General features: G+C 43.4%; 1 protein-coding gene across 1 annotated transcript; it reads left to right on the top strand.

Moving 5' to 3' along the window:
• The first annotated feature begins 1,274 nt into the window (after positions 1-1,274).
• LOC106858389 (myosin heavy chain, skeletal muscle, adult-like) lies at positions 1,275-16,715 on the top strand. The gene is made up of 38 exons (XM_088176569.1): positions 1,275-1,478; positions 1,562-1,705; positions 1,797-1,953; positions 2,265-2,292; positions 2,391-2,505; positions 2,588-2,680; positions 3,763-3,826; positions 3,919-4,017; positions 4,107-4,210; positions 4,291-4,429; positions 4,679-4,797; positions 4,897-5,046; positions 5,961-6,131; positions 7,075-7,381; positions 7,464-7,552; positions 8,030-8,117; positions 8,211-8,328; positions 8,533-8,656; positions 8,736-8,872; positions 9,391-9,646; positions 10,142-10,384; positions 10,490-10,666; positions 10,752-10,897; positions 10,985-11,075; positions 11,164-11,553; positions 11,669-11,795; positions 12,029-12,147; positions 12,404-12,600; positions 13,015-13,198; positions 13,285-13,450; positions 13,624-13,748; positions 14,009-14,317; positions 14,599-14,802; positions 15,051-15,176; positions 15,271-15,441; positions 15,529-15,633; positions 15,755-15,850; positions 16,256-16,715. The coding sequence occupies exons 1-38, from the start codon at positions 1,275-1,277 to the stop codon at positions 16,409-16,411; spliced, it is 5,838 nt and encodes a 1,945-aa protein (XP_088032695.1). The 3' UTR covers positions 16,412-16,715.
• Positions 16,716-17,174: the final 459 nt, after the last annotated feature.

The following is a 17,174-nucleotide window of genomic DNA, read 5'->3' as shown; positions in this document are numbered from 1 at the left end:
AATCCAGTACTGCACTTAGATATCTGGCTTTGATTTATAAATTCTTCAACTGAGGTTTCTAGCTTTGCCTACAGTTATTTCCACAAACAATTGACATGAGAAGAAATAATTGGTTGTGCAGTATTTTAACCTGATGAATTATGTGTCCTCACATGCCAGTTCCTCACATACTACTTAAGTCATTTGGGATGAGAAGCAAACAAATCTAGTGACTGATTCAGAGCATCAGCAAGAGATATTATGCCCTAGATAGTCCTCAGAACACCTTCTGGATCACTAGCAACCCAAATGATGCATGGAATGCATCCTCAGGAACTGTAGAAGACAACAGAGACTTGCAATTATGCTACAGAGCAATGCTACCCTGGAAAAGATCCTCATAAGACTTCGTCCTGAAGCTGATAAGAGGCTCACAAATTTTAGAAAAGGCAATGTAAAATCCTGCATGTGAGAAAGAATAGTCCCATGCAACAAAGTACGTTGTATGTCATTTTGGCTAGAAAACAACTTAGCAGAAAAGGGTCATAAATTCTGGTGTGAGTGTCACAGTGTGCCTTTGGAGAGAGGAAGGTCAGCAGCACATTTTCAGACACTCGTAACAGCAGGTCAGCAGAGGTCAGCAGGTAAAGACAAGTGATTCTTTCCCTGCATTCGGCTCTCATATCTAGAGCACTGTGCTCAGTTTGGTGCTTTCTGGTGACCAGAGAGTGATATTCTGGAATGAATCCAGTGCAGATCTTTCAAGATAAATAGGAGAAAATTATGTGTGAGAAGAGGCTGCAATGGTGATGTTTGTCTACACTGGGGATGAAATTAAATGTGTTTATCTTACTGTTATCTTCAACAAAAAGAAGATGGCTATATCATAGAAAGAGTCAGACTCTACTCAAATGGACAGAACGAAAGGCTGAGGAATAAAAAGACAGGTTTCAGCCGCAGAAATTTTGATTAGGTAAGAAACTGGGAAGAAAATCACCATCAGGGTCATCAGACACTAAGCTGGGATGCAGAGGGACTAAGAAATGTCTGTTCTTGGACATAATAAAAACTTGACTGGAAAAAACTGTGGGAACCTGAATCCAACATTTGCCCTGGTTGTGCAGGAAGGTGAACCAAAAAACTACTCAAGATTCTTCCCAAATCACACTTTCTATTACACTGTTACGGTCCATCAATAAAGTGTGTGACAACAAAAAATATTGATCCTTTTGGGAAACATATCTTCTCCTCCACAGTGTTCTCTGCTCTGGCAAGCATCACCATAGAGTGCAGCCATGTCGTCAGACGCTGAGATGGCAATCTTTGGGGAGGCAGCTCCTTACCTCCGAAAATCAGAGAAGGAGAGAATTGAGGCCCAGAACAAACCTTTTGATGCAAAGTCATCTGTCTTTGTGGTACATGCAAAGGAGTCCTTTGTGAAAGGGACAGTCACAAGCAGGGAATCAGGCAAAGTCACTGTCAAGACTGAAGGGGGAGAGGTGAGTCAAAAACAAGGTTGAAGGACATTCGATCCTAACTCTGAGCTTTTCAGTGACTTGTAGATCTTTTGTTTTCTTGGCAGACCCTGACCGTGAAAGAAGATCAAATCTTCTCCATGAACCCTCCCAAGTATGACAAAATCGAGGACATGGCCATGATGACCCACCTCCACGAACCCGCCGTGCTGTACAACCTCAAAGAGCGTTACGCAGCCTGGATGATCTACGTAAGTGGCAGCAGCAGCTTCCTTTGGGCAGCCTCAGGAGCTGCTGGGCCAGGCTCAGGGGAAGCCAACGTGCTGTGTCCCTTCCTCACAGACCTACTCGGGTCTCTTCTGCGTCACTGTCAACCCCTACAAGTGGCTGCCGGTGTACAACCCCGAGGTGGTGTTGGCCTACCGAGGCAAGAAGCGCCAGGAGGCCCCTCCACACATCTTCTCCATCTCTGACAACGCCTATCAGTTCATGCTCACTGGTGAGTGCCTCTGTCTGCCTCAGAGGCATTGGACCATTAAATTCTCTGAAGGGATACCCTATCTCAGCGAAAAACTTTTTCAAACCTTTCCTGGCTCTGACACAATCTCCACGTCTGTTGTGGAGTTTACTTTCTTCATAGCATTGTTTCTACTGCTTTAAATGAAAGACACCTCTGCACTCAGTAATGTGTTTTAGAGGTTTGTTCCTTAAGTCAATCTGACATCAAGCAAAATCCTAAACTTGCCTATGTTTCATTTGTTCTCTGCTGTTCATTGAGTTTTAAGTACTGTATTTCTGCCTTGTTCACAGACCGGGAGAACCAGTCCATCCTGATCACGTACGTACACCCCCTGTGCGGGTCCCTGCGGGGCTCTCTGGTGCCAGGGCACCTCCTGCCTGACCACGCACCCTCTGCTTCTCTCTTGGCTTTGGCAGTGGAGAATCCGGTGCCGGGAAGACTGTGAACACAAAGCGTGTCATCCAGTACTTTGCAACAATTGCAGCCAGTGGAGAGAAGAAGAAGGAGGAAAAGTCATCAGGCAAAATGCAGGTGAGTCAGGAAGAACAGCCTGAACACTTGGCCTGGCATTGCCCTGCCAACTAAACACAGTCACTGAATAATTCCCCTGCAGGGAACGCTTGAGGATCAAATCATCAGCGCCAACCCACTGCTGGAGGCCTTTGGAAACGCCAAGACTGTGAGGAACGACAACTCCTCACGCTTTGTGAGTTCCTGATTAGAGAAGTTGTCATTTATATGGGAACAAGGATGTCAGAACATGCTGTCATTTCTGAAGTGTCAGTCAGATGACTGTATTCATTAAACTACTATTTTCCACGTATTTTTGCCAATTAAAGTAGACTAATTAAAAATACATCCTTAGAAATACAATACAGCATACAAAGGGGGATAATTTAAGTATGTTTTAATATCTATATAATTACATATCTATAAATATACATACACATTCTTAGTGTCTATCATATGAATTGAAGACAGAATTGTGTGGAAATAGATCTAATATAGAAGAAAGGAAAGTGGAGCATACAGGATAGAAATTGCAGGATGGAAATTTTGCTGGCCTTCATCAGACCAGCAAAAATATGAATCTCTGTGTTTTAGGCAGAAAACTGGGCAGGCGTATTGATCTGACTGTTCAGACCTCGATATAAGTGGTCTAGAAAGGAGTAGGGATGGGCTTCCTTCAATAGGTACTATCAGAAAACAAACTACTCTATGGCATATTCTTTTGATAATTTTAATGCAAAATGCCATTCATAAATTCTATTAGATTAACTGTGACTTTCCTTGAAAAATCACAGTACCAATCCACAGTCTCAGCCTAAAGCTCCTTGTTTTGGGTGTGTTGCTTCTATCTCTACAACTCAGACAGTAACAGCTGGCTTCTGTTTTCGACAAGACCAGAAATCATCATTTTACTTTTACGCCACCAAAATCTGCCTTCACAGCATGCTTTCTGATTAGAAAATGTTTTCACTATATCCACGAGTTTGAATTGCAACATTAGTGGCCCAATAAAATGCTTTATTAGTGGTCTTCTCATTCATGTGCATTCATGGTTATCCATTAAATAGTAGTGGATAATAAAGCTCAGATTTATCCATTTGTATTGGCAGTATAGAGATCTTCCTGAATTTGTTTTTGTCATGTTTTGCTTTGCAAAAGAAAAAATTAAAGTGAAACAACTTCTAAGTTTGAAGCCTGTCCTCCGTGGAAAATGTGAGGTCACATGCTTACGGTCATGGTGAAATTTTAAAATATCTTCTTTTCTTTCCCCTCTAAAAGGGCAAATTCATTCGAATCCACTTTGGGGCCACAGGCAAGCTGGCTTCTGCTGACATTGAAACTTGTAAGAGACCACCTGACCTGATCCCATTCCTTCCTCCCTTTCCACCTCAGTGTTATTTCTCAAGCCTGACCCTGTCCTACCATCTTTGCCAGATCTGCTGGAGAAGTCCAGAGTCACTTTCCAGCTCAAGGCAGAAAGGAGCTACCACATCTTTTATCAGATCATGTCCAACAAGAAGCCAGAGCTAATTGGTAGGAAGTATTGTGAATGGTTTGATAAAATCTGAATGTGTTTAACATTTATCTTCATCCTCACACCCAGATCCTATTCCTCTTTACAGACATGCTCCTCATCACCACTAACCCGTATGACTACCAATTTGTGAGTCAAGGTGAGATCACAGTTCCCAGCATTAACGACCAGGAGGAGCTGATAGCCACAGATGTGAGTGTCACAGAGCATACTGGTGTGGTGAAAGTTCCTTGTAATGGTCCAGAGGTTTATTTGACCGATTCTGTTGCCAGAGTGCCATTGACATCCTGGGTTTCACTGCCGATGAAAGAACAGCCATCTACAAGCTGACAGGGGCTGTCATGCACTATGGGAACCTGAAGTTCAAGCAGAAACAACGAGAGGAACAGGCAGAGCCTGATGGCACCGAAGGTATTAAAATCATATAGAAGTCCTAATAACAGAAGCAGTTACATAGCTGGAAGTTGACAATCAGGTATTTTCATTCCATTTACTTTCACAAATACATAAATCACACTTTCCAGATTATTCATGCTTCTAAATTTCCCTTCAAGATGCCACAAAATTTCAGTGCCGAGACCAACAGCTACATCTTAGAGGATACCCACTTTCAATTATCATTTCTCCTCTGTCACTTCCTCCCTCTCTCTTTGTGTTCAGTTGCTGACAAGGCTGCCTACCTGATGGGTCTGAACTCAGCAGACCTGCTCAAGGCCCTCTGCTACCCCCGAGTCAAGGTGGGGAATGAATACGTGACCAAGGGCCAAACTGTGCAGCAGGTAACAACAACCACTTGGTGACTGGGAACCTCTGACTTGAATCACTTCCTATTTGCTCTGGATATTGCATTTCTTCTGCTCCACTCTTCTTTGGCTTAGGTGTACAATGCTGTGGGTGCCCTGGCAAAGGCTGTCTATGAGAAGATGTTCCTGTGGATGGTTGTTCGTATCAATGAACAGCTGGACACGAAGCAGCCCAGGCAGTACTTCATTGGTGTCCTGGACATTGCTGGCTTTGAGATCTTTGATGTAAGGAGCACAGAAATCATAGTCAAGTCTTGTCAAAGCAATTAGGTGTCAAGAGAAATTGGAGATTTATGGTGGTTTGAGTTTTTTTGGTAAACAATGCACTCACTTATAATTTCAACTTAGTAATGAATTTTTTGAAAAATATTTATTTGTCATTTTCTGGAAATATTTTCCTTCCTTCTATATGTCAGTGCTTTTTCCTCAGGCCAATCCATGAGCTTGAATGGATCTTTATATAATATCTTTATATGACACACAAGGAGGGAGCATCTGCCTTTTACATAATTAGAACAAATGTGACAGTTTTTCAATTTGAACTTAATATTAAAAAAGTCCACAGACAAATAGCATATAAATACCGAAGATACAATAATACAGAGTGTAGGAAGTGAAAGGTAGATTAAGTCTCACACAGAAGTTAAGCAAGGCTTTGGAAAAAGAGACCAATATCTACATATACTTTTCTTCTTAAGAGCCAAAGGGTAATTCCTACAGGAAGAGTAGTTTGGCTGTACTAATTCAGACGGAGAAGTTCTACAGATATTTACGGAGGGTATCTGAGTCTAATCCAGGGCTGGCAAATGCTGAGAATGTTTAATGTTTTTATATGGGCAATGGGAAAATTTACATAAATTAAGGGAAAGGAGTGATGTGAATTGTTCAATTTAAAAATCAATAATATATTTAATCATCATTAAAATAGCAAAGAGGGGGAAAAAGCCAAAAAAAACCCTGTAATCAAATAAAAAAACTTCTTTAAAAATAAATAATTGGATGGTTTAAAATTAAAAACATTGCCTTAATTTGGCATCCCTGCATAGGATTCTGAGATGGAATTCTGAGTGTGAAGGAGAAAGCTCTACAGGCAGCTCTTTATCTTAAAAATGAGTAAAACTTGCCTTTGCCTTCTGCAGTTCAACAGCCTGGAGCAGCTGTGCATCAACTTCACCAATGAGAAACTGCAACAGTTCTTCAATCACCACATGTTCGTGCTGGAGCAGGAGGAGTACAAGAAGGAGGGGATTGAATGGGAGTTCATTGACTTTGGCATGGACCTGGCTGCCTGCATTGAGCTCATTGAGAAGGTGTGTTGATTACATTTAAGATTTTATTATCAGTTTCATGACAGAATTTCAGGATTTTTCTTCAGGCTTACTTTTTCTTGCACTAGTGTTTCACAAACCTACCTATTATTATCCGTTTATGTTCCTGTCTGCTCAAAAACTGTCATTTCAGGATTGTATATATTATGAAATTTAAGTTCTAAGAACCTTTGTGATTAGGCTACAAATGAAATGTTTTTAGTTATCCATTAACTACACTGCTATTCATTTTTTTGAAAGTAAATGTAATTTTTCTTGAATTGCAATAGTTACATCAATGTAATGACACATAATTGCATGAAAAAGATTCTCTGGAGATAAGTTTTCTGGTTTATAAAGATGAAAGATCTCTTCAGGAATCCAGACACAGTTTCAATATTATTATTTCGATATTAACGCTGGGATTTCTGAAACATAATTTCTAACAAAAAAATAGGTGCATATAGAAAAAAAAGTAAAGGATGAACTGCAATCAGCAAAAACACTATGAGAAGACACTGTTTTGTGTAGCATCCACTTGTATAGGAATGGAAAGAGATCTATCTTTAAAAAAAAGATTTCAGCAAGTAGCTGAAAGATCCGTTGATCTCTTGCTCTAAGATCAATTTTAGTATGACATCTTCAACTGTACAAATTATTTTGTGAAAGTAATAATGTGAAAAGCAGATCAGCTTTCAACTCATCAAATTTAAAAGTATTTAGAAAATTTTGTGTGATTAATGTCACAGTATCAGTCATTTAATGTATTAATTTCAGATGCCTATTTGTATTTTGTCTGGAAGTGCGAATGTAAAAGTTAACAAAGATTTAAACCATTTTTCATCCAAAAATTCAACCAATTTCTCAGTTTCCTGTGTCCTACTGCAGTCCCCTTCTGACGGCAGATCTGTATTTTATCACTGCTATTTTTTGCTATTTCTCCCAGCCCATGGGCATCTTCTCCATCCTGGAAGAGGAGTGCATGTTCCCCAAGGCAACTGACACCTCTTTCAAGAACAAGCTCTATGACCAGCACCTGGGCAAGTCCAACAACTTCCAGAAGCCCAAGCCTGGCAAGGGCAAGGCTGAGGCCCACTTCTCCCTGGTGCACTATGCTGGCACAGTGGACTACAACATCACTGGCTGGCTGGAGAAGAACAAGGACCCTCTGAATGAAACTGTCATTGGGCTGTACCAGAAATCATCTGTGAAGACCCTGGCATTACTCTTTGCCTCTGCTGGAGGAGAGGCAGGTCAGTTCTTTGAAATGTCATCTCTGATGCATGATGCTTGGTCTCCAAAGCAACAGATGTTTCATTGTCTTTACTTTGTCAGAGGCTAGTGGCGGTGGTGGTGGTGGTGGCGGCAAGAAGGGAGGCAAGAAGAAGGGTTCTTCTTTCCAGACTGTCTCAGCTCTTTTCCGGGTATGTGAACACCTTATCTTTTAACATATGCAGAGATTTATTCTGCATTTTTAGCTGGCTCAGACACTGGAAAAAAAGCAAAATACCCCAACAACCAACCAACCAAACAACCAACCAACCAATAAATATGCTAAGTATAACTTCTCTTTAGACCATCATTGGAAACAAAAATGTTATGAAATGAAAAATGGCACTGTAAAAATCTAAACTTACACTTAATAGAAACATAATTTTTGTCATAAAATGTGCCTACTTTCTATGCTTCATTGAGATGATGATAAGTTTTTTCTTATCCTACAAGATGATGTTTAATGCTGGGAATCAGAAGAAATTGAGCAATTTATTGAGGCATTATCAGCTGACAATTTTCAGCCCAGTGTTACTCCATTGATGGGTCTTTCATGTTAAATTCAAAGAATCCAAAGGGTTATTTTCTCCACATTTCTTATAAATGCACACTAAATCATGATCCCACAGGAGAACCTGAACAAGCTGATGACCAATCTGCGCAGCACCCACCCCCATTTTGTGCGCTGTATCATCCCCAATGAAACTAAAACACCTGGTAAGCTGCTGAAGCAGAAACATCCTTGCTCTAATACACCCATTCCCCTGTGCACTACAATCTGTGCCATTCCTTTGTGCTCTGCATTGCCAGGTGCCATGGAGCACGAGCTGGTGCTGCACCAGCTGCGCTGTAACGGCGTGCTGGAAGGGATCAGGATTTGCAGGAAAGGCTTCCCCAGCAGAGTCCTCTATGCTGACTTCAAACAGAGGTGAGAGCTATGAAATAAGGACATAAGTCAGTTGTCCTCACCAACTGCTCTCCATCACACAACTGTGCTTTGCCAGGGCCTCTGAGTATGGAGGGATGAAATTCCCAACTTCCTCAGCCTGATTCTGCTGCAAACACTGCTCTTGGTTTCAGTAAACAAAGAAATCTTATGACTGGACATTGTCTTCCTCCTGTAATTCCACAGATACAAGGTGCTTAATGCCAGTGCCATCCCCGAGGGACAGTTCATCGATAGCAAGAAGGCTTCTGAGAAGCTCCTTGGGTCAATCGATGTGGACCATACCCAGTACAAATTTGGACACACCAAGGTACAAAACACCCCATTCACTGTGTCCCTGGGCTTTGCTCTACCTGACAGTGATGTGCTGCAACATTGCCTCTCTCAAGGTGTTCTTCAAAGCTGGGCTGATAGGGCTCCTGGAGGAGATGAGGGATGAGAAGCTGGCACAGCTCATCACCCGCACTCAGGCCTTGTGCAGGGGCTTCCTGATGAGGGTGGAGTACAGGAGAATGGTGGAGCGGAGGTACACCTTCCTCTTCTTCAGTTAAAGTAATTTTGCTCATTGGAAAGTGTTGACATGGTGCAGTATTAAGTAGACGGAACTTAGTTTCTTTATGACGGAAAAGCCAATTCCTTGTTTACAAAGCTCATATTTATAGGAAATAATAGAAGACACTGTGTTAGACTTAATTGGCTAACAATACACTGACACTCAGTTTTTTGCTTGGTAAATGGCTAGGGTGTATGTCTGTCAAATCTCTCTATTTTTGGTTAGTTTACATATTTTGTTCACTGATTTCCATTGGACAGATTTCTTGTTTATTACAAGTGCAAACAGTTCTCTTACCAGAATAGTTTCTTGTGCTAACTGCTTCTAATTCGCCTAATTGTTCTTTATGGGAACTTACAGGCCAGCTGGTAATTCAATAGAGCAAGGCCGAATTTTCTAAGGCCTTTCTTTCATAATATCTCTATCTGTAAACAACATTGACACTCATCAGACTGAGAATATTCAGTGTATGTTTTTTCATTATGCTTCAGGGAGTCCATCTTTTGCATCCAGTACAATATTCGTTCATTCATGAATGTCAAACACTGGCCATGGATGAAGCTGTTCTTCAAGATCAAGCCCTTGCTGAAAAGTGCAGAGTCTGAGAAGGAAATGGCCAATATGAAGGAAGAGTTTGAGAAAACCAAGGAGGAGCTTGCAAAGTCGGAAGCAAAGCGGAAGGAGCTTGAGGAGAAAATGGTTTCTTTACTGAAGGAAAAAAATGACCTGCAGCTCCAAGTGCAGGCTGTGAGTATCACCATTTATTTCCCACACTGTGGGAAAAAGCACCTACTCATTCTAACCACTCTATCTTGGGCAGAAGGTCAGGTGTCCATTATATTAAACATGAAGGTTTGAAAGTAGTATCTTACAGTAGTGTGGTGAGGTCTCTAATAGATAATAAAAGAAGCAAGGAGATTCAAGTGAGTGTAAGGGCTCCTGATTTTCTGATGAAGATGCCACCTATATATATATATATATCCTGGACAGGATTGTACCTGAACCCCCTACCCCGTTTAATATTATCACAAATATGAATTCTGAGAGATCCTTTCAAAAGAGCAAAAAGACAAACAAACAAACAAACAAATAAAAAAAGAGCATTTTGAATTCAGAACTTGCATATCAATGTCTCAGGAAGAAAAGCTGACAACATTGTAAACCTCTTTAAGTGGATAGCCTAAAAGATAAAGAAGAGAAACATGCAAATATAAACAAATGCAATCTTTGTCTCCACACCAGGAAGCAGATAGCTTGGCTGATGCTGAGGAAAGGTGTGACCAACTCATCAAAACCAAAATCCAACTGGAAGCCAAAATTAAGGAGGTGACTGAAAGGGCTGAGGATGAAGAGGAAATTAATGCTGAGCTGACAGCCAAGAAGAGGAAACTGGAGGATGAATGTTCAGAGCTGAAGAAAGATATTGATGACCTTGAGCTAACACTGGCCAAGGTGGAGAAGGAAAAACATGCCACTGAAAACAAGGTATGAGGCAGAAGCTGTCACTCACACTCTGGAAAAGAGCCCTGTGCTGTTACAGGACTTGTATAGCTAATTCCTTTATTTACATTTGATGCCTTCTTCCTAAAGGTGAAAAACCTGACTGAGGAGATGGCAGCCCTGGATGAGACCATCGTGAAGCTGACAAAAGAGAAGAAAGCCCTCCAAGAGGCCCATCAGCAGACCCTGGATGACCTGCAGGCAGAGGAGGACAAAGTCAATACTCTGACCAAAGCCAAGACCAAGCTGGAACAGCAAGTGGATGATGTAAGTACACAGACATGGAGCAGGACCAGGACAGGTCTGGAGCCTGATCAGGCTGGTAGAGCACTGATGGTCTTGTTGTGTTTAGCTGGAAGGGTCCCTGGAGCAAGAGAAGAAACTGCGCATGGACCTGGAGAGAGCTAAGAGGAAACTGGAAGGAGACCTGAAGCTGGCCCAGGACAGCATCATGGATTTGGAGAATGATAAGCAGCAGCTGGATGAGAAACTGAAGAAGTAAGTGTGGCTCTGGGGCACCTGACGGCCGGGCTGCAGCACTTGTCCTTTTTCTTTGAGCTCTAACACAATTCACTTGGCCCAAAGGAAAGACTTTGAAATAAGCCAGATCCAGAGCAAGATCGAAGATGAACAAGCCTTGGGCATGCAATTTCAGAAGAAAATCAAGGAACTGCAGGCAAGTGTCTAATCCTTCCCCTGCCTTGCTGAGGCTCAGCTCAGACAGGAGGAGGGCACGGGTGTGAAGGGTCCCTGCTGTTCTGCAGGCCCGTATTGAGGAGCTGGAGGAGGAAATTGAGGCAGAGAGAACCTCTCGCGCTAAAGCAGAGAAGCATCGGGCTGACCTGTCCAGGGAGCTGGAGGCGATCAGTGAGCGCCTGGAAGAAGCAGGAGGGGCCACAGCAGCTCAGATCGAGATGAACAAGAAGCGTGAGGCAGAATTCCAGAAGATGCGCCGTGACCTGGAAGAGGCCACGCTGCAGCACGAAGCCACGGCTGCCGCCCTGCGCAAGAAGCACGCGGACAGCACAGCTGAGCTGGGGGAGCAGATCGACAACCTGCAACGTGTGAAGCAGAAGCTGGAGAAGGAGAAGAGTGAGATGAAGATGGAGATTGATGACTTAGCCAGCAACATGGAGTCTGTCTCCAAAGCCAAGGTACACAATCATTTTATAGGCTCATTGATCCAGTGGAATACAACACAATTCTTGCACCTGGCCTTCTTTAGCGCGTGGCTGGTTAACTCATCACTTTCCATTTGCTGAAACACAGGCCAACCTGGAGAAGATGTGCCGCACACTGGAAGACCAGCTGAGTGAGATTAAGACCAAGGAAGAAGAGCATCAGCGCATGATCAATGACCTCAATGCTCAAAGAGCTCGTCTGCAGACAGAAGCAGGTGAGACTCATATCTACATGTGCAGATCAGTAATGTCTCAGAGTTATTTCAAAAATTGCTCTCCTTGGCGTACGTTCTGTCCAACACACTTTGTGTCACATCTACTGTGAAATGCTTGAAATGGGATCATAAGTTTCAGCATAGACTACAAACTCTCTGTTTTTATATCAACAAATGTTAGCAGTTTCACAATCAATGGGATTAAATCTGTTGTGTATCTGCAATTTTCTCAGGTGAATATTCACGCCAGGTGGATGAGAAGGATGCTTTGGTTTCTCAGCTGTCAAGAGGCAAACAGGCTTTCACTCAACAGATTGAGGAACTGAAGAGGCATCTGGAAGAAGAGATAAAGGTGACTCCTCCTCTCAGAGGTTCTCCAGATACTATGATGAGACAGGAAAAAATCTCATGTAATTTGGTGCAAGTCATCTCATGCTATCTTTTACCTAGAGGTTATCCACTATTCCTTTTTTTCTGTCCAAGCTTCTTTCCTTATTGTGTGCATGGTAGTGTATTTGCATAGAAGCATAATGCAGTGTCCAATTTATTATTCAGTCTGATTTCCTGGGATATTTCTGTTCCATGACCCAATACCTTTGTTGCTGCAGGCAAAAAGTGCCCTGGCCCACGCCCTGCAGTCTGCTCGCCACGACTGTGACTTGCTCCGGGAACAATATGAGGAGGAGCAGGAGGCCAAGGGGGAGCTGCAGCGAGCCCTGTCCAAGGCCAACAGTGAAGTGGCCCAGTGGAGAACCAAATACGAGACAGACGCGATTCAGCGCACGGAGGAGCTCGAGGAGGCCAAGTACGTGGGGAAAGTGAGGAAGGCTAGCAGAGATTAAGACCAGAAATTCTTGGAGACCACTGTGACATTGCTGGGGAGAAGTCAGTGTTCTGCTTGGGGTTAGGATGAAAGGAGGATAGTAAATAAATTCTGAAATGCATGTGGTGAGGGAGAAAAAATCACAGGCAAACATGTAGAAGACAGGGACTGGCAGAGAGACACAACATACTATGGGGAAAAATGGAAGAGCAATGTGGACCACGGGCTGTGAAATGGCTAACCATGCTCTTGAGAAAAGCATGGCAGAATTGAATTGCTTGATGACTCTGAGCTGCACTTACCAATGAACTTGTAAAATATCCTGTTGCGAAAGGCCCATCAACCAGATGACACAACTTCCCCATTTCTTTTAAACCATGCTATATTTTAACACAGGAAGAAGCTGGCCCAACGTCTGCAGGATGCAGAGGAACATGTTGAGGCTGTCAATGCCAAATGTGCCTCCCTGGAAAAGACAAAGCAGAGGCTGCAGAATGAAGTGGAGGACCTGATGATTGATGTGGAGAGATCCAATGCTGCCTGTGCTGCTCTGGATAAGAAGCAGAGGAACTTTGACAAGGTCATTTGGCCTCCAGCACCAGCACTCGTGGCCAGAGCATGCCCCTGTGATGGCCCCAGCCCTACTCACAGCCCGTTTCTCTGCAGATCCTGGCAGAATGGAAGCAGAAGTATGAGGAAACGCAGGCTGAGCTGGAGGCCTCCCAGAAGGAGTCGCGCTCTCTCAGCACGGAGCTGTTCAAGATGAAGAATGCCTATGAGGAGTCCTTGGACCACCTGGAGACAATGAAGCGGGAGAACAAGAACTTGCAGCGTAAGTCCCTGCGCCTCTGCTCCTCGCTGCCTTTCCTCACAGGCTTGTCTGTCTGCCACACTTAACGGCCCTGGGCCTGCAGGGATAAGAACATGCCTGGACCCCTGATGCACCAGAGCCTTTCTCCATTCAGCTCTGTGCCTGACCATGCTGCTTTTCACCCTTCCTTGCAGAGGAGATTTCTGACCTCACAGAGCAGATTGCTGAGCAAGGAAAGGCGATTCACGAGCTGGAGAAAGTCAAGAAGCAGGTTGAGCAGGAGAAATCTGAACTGCAAGCCTCCCTGGAGGAAGCTGAGGTAAAGCCTTCTGTTCTTAATTAACACAGTTTGGCAGCTTCAGATAACATTTATGTGATTCTATGCATTGACAATTCAGTGGAGGCATGGGAAGCAGGGTTTCTTCACACCACTAAAATTTTTGAATCCACTAGTATGCTTTTTCCTTTCTTTCAATCTCAGGCTTCTGGTTATACATTATTCTTTAAGATAACAATTCATATAAAGTTGTTGACAATGGTTTTTTTTAATAATTGACTGGATTTTATACTTTTTTTCAGGCCTCCCTGGAACATGAAGAGGGGAAGATCCTGCGCCTGCAGCTTGAGCTCAACCAAGTGAAGTCTGAGATTGACAGGAAGATAGCAGAGAAGGATGAGGAGATTGACCAGATGAAGAGAAACCACCTCAGAATTGTGGATTCCATGCAGAGCACTCTGGATGCTGAGATCAGGAGCAGGAATGAAGCCCTGAGGCTGAAGAAGAAGATGGAGGGAGACCTGAATGAAATGGAGATCCAGCTGAGCCATGCCAATCGTGTGGCTGCAGAGGCACAGAAGAACCTGAGAAACACCCAGGCCGTGCTCAAGGTATGGCATTACAGACCAGGTGCTCCCTGGTTCCTTACACAGCTACAAATATTTCTCTTCTAGCGTTCTTTTCTATATTAATATGAAAATGGAAAATAAGTGAAGGGGAAGAATATGCCTCCCAATCTGTAGCATCTCTTTTTCCAGGACACCTATAATTATATATATTGTACTGCCATAAGAATTATTGGACTGGTGACAATTGCCGTTGTGCAACAGTGCTGGGCCGTCATATAATTTCTCTACTCTTCACCTTGTAATTTCTCTTTATTCTCTTAAAGGACACCCAGATCCATCTGGACGATGCTCTCAGGACACAGGATGACCTGAAGGAGCAGGTGGCCATGGTGGAACGCAGAGCAAACCTGCTGCAGGCTGAAGTTGAGGAGCTCCGGGCAGCCCTGGAGCAGACGGAGAGGTCAAGGAAACTGGCTGAGCAGGAGCTTCTGGATGCAAGTGAGAGAGTTCAGCTTCTCCACACTCAGGTAGGTTCTAGAACTGAAGACATATAACACCTACAGTACTTAGGGAATTGAAATTACCAATAAGGCTGTTTTCCTTTTTAAATTCTAATATAACAATTAATCTTCAACAGTCTACCTCTGCTATTTGTCAGTTATTTGTATTCGTCATATAAAACTGACACAAAACATAAATAAAAAGAGGTAATTTGATTTTTCTAAAAATGGTGTGAAACAACTGGAGGAAAAATTTTGCTTTTTTCCTTCAAAAGAACACCAGCTTGATCAACACCAAGAAGAAGCTGGAAACAGACATTGCCCAGATCCAGGGTGAAATGGAGGATACCATCCAGGAAGCCCGCAATGCTGAGGAGAAGGCCAAGAAGGCCATCACAGATGTGAGTTGGGTGCTCCTGGCATTGCTGATGGTCAATGTACTCTGCCCAAAATATCTCCAGCCCTAAAATGGCTTTGACCCTTTGCTCTGATCAGGCGGCCATGATGGCAGAAGAGCTGAAGAAGGAGCAGGACACCAGTGCCCACCTGGAGAGGATGAAGAAGAACCTGGACCAGACAGTGAAGGACCTGCAGCACCGCCTGGAAGAGGCCGAGCAGCTGGCACTGAAGGGAGGGAAGAAGCAGATCCAGAAGCTGGAGGCCAGGGTGTGTAGGGCTGGGTGTGTGTGTGAGTGAGCGTGTCCTTGGAGAGACATTGCCAGGGAAGCTGCAGGGATGGGCTTGTCCTTGCAGGTGCGGGAGCTGGAAGGGGAGGTTGATGCTGAGCAGAAGCGCAGCGCTGAAGCCGTGAAGGGCGTGCGCAAGTACGAGCGCAGGGTGAAGGAACTGACCTACCAGGTAAGGCAGGAGGGCTCCTGCTCTGACAGGGCTTGCTCACAGTCAGTCACATTTTACACCATCTCCAAGGGAATTTTTAACCTCTCTATTGTCTTTCTATCCTGTTTGCCAACCTCTCTAGTCTGAGGAAGACAGGAAGAATATTCTCAGGCTGCAGGATCTGGTGGACAAGCTGCAAATGAAAGTGAAATCCTACAAGAGACAATCTGAGGAGGCTGTGAGTATTTCTTGGGAAAGTAAAAAGCATTGCTTCCTATGGGTATCACGCAGTTGTCCAGGAGAGGAATAGAAAAAATTTTTTAAATGTCAAAAATCATCAGTTGACGAGGGGGACTTTGTCATCCAGATATACCCCCTAACACATCAGCACCAAACAAGTGGGAGAATAAGTACAGAAATGACAAATCCAAAGGGCGAAATTCCTCTTCACATGTGATGCCCTCCTGGTGATACTTGTCCCAGTAGTGTCCTGAAAAGGGGAGGATGAGGAGTTCTGTGTGAGGCTGATGTGTGAGTAATGGTGGGAGGGGGATGGAGATGTGCAGCCCCATTGGGTTGACTTGCAGCAGAAGTGAAACCCCTGTCCTGTGCTCCTGACCCCTGACTCCCTTTCCCCACACAGGAGGAGCTGTCCAATGTCAACCTGTCCAAGTTCCGCAAGATCCAGCACGAGCTGGAGGAAGCCGAGGAGCGGGCTGACATTGCAGAGTCACAGGTCAACAAGCTCCGAGCCAAGAGCAGGGAGTTTCACAGCAAGAAAATAGGAGAAGAAGAGTGAGAATGTTGTGAGGCAGCAAAGTGACCTGAGGGCTGCACAAAATGTGACCCCTCTGTCACTTCCTTCTGCAACAAGGCTTTATAAATTTGTCAATGTCTAAAGACCATAGATTCTTTTGCATAAAAAGCAGTAGTTACATTTTAGTTCTGGAATTATTTAAGTGTTGATTGTGTTCGAACAATTAATATTCAGGAGTAAATTCCTGAATTTTCTGGAGTAAGATTCAGAAGCTCCAGTTCTCCAACTACAGTAAGAGTAATAGGCATGAGAGCAAACAAAAAATTTTACACTGTACTAGAGTGTTTCCCAGCAATGGTATTGTAATTTAAAGTTAGAATAAATAAATATTAAATAAATAATGTTCTTTAGCAAGAGAAATTGTAAACCTATGTTTTACAAGTTTACATGTGAAAAGGAATTGTTTTTATTTTTCTAACACCTGAATTGAGAGCAACCCTGTTGACATAACACCATAAAGAAATCTCCAAGTCTGACACCCTGAGAATTTAGAGAAGCACTAAAAATGGTGTTTCCTCACAGCCAAACAGTGCTTCCAGTCTTCCTTTTGCAGCAATGCATGAGGTTTTTTTTTAAGGGAACTGAAAACTGGATGGAAAAAAGTTACTGATAGACCCTGGCTTTTTTTTTTTTTTCATCCCACATGGGGTAACGCTGCAGAATATAATGCATGATCAGGACAAAAATGAGGCAAAGCTGACTATGAGGAAGAGAAGGCAGCAAGGATGTTTCCCACCTCCAGCCA

Source organism: Sturnus vulgaris, chromosome 20 (genome assembly GCF_052056855.1).
Source record: "Sturnus vulgaris isolate bStuVul1 chromosome 20, bStuVul1.hap1, whole genome shotgun sequence".
NCBI classification, from domain to species: Eukaryota; Metazoa; Chordata; class Aves; order Passeriformes; family Sturnidae; genus Sturnus; species Sturnus vulgaris.
The sequence above is the reverse complement of the archived record's forward strand: the minus strand, read 5'-3'. Positions and strand labels throughout refer to the sequence as shown.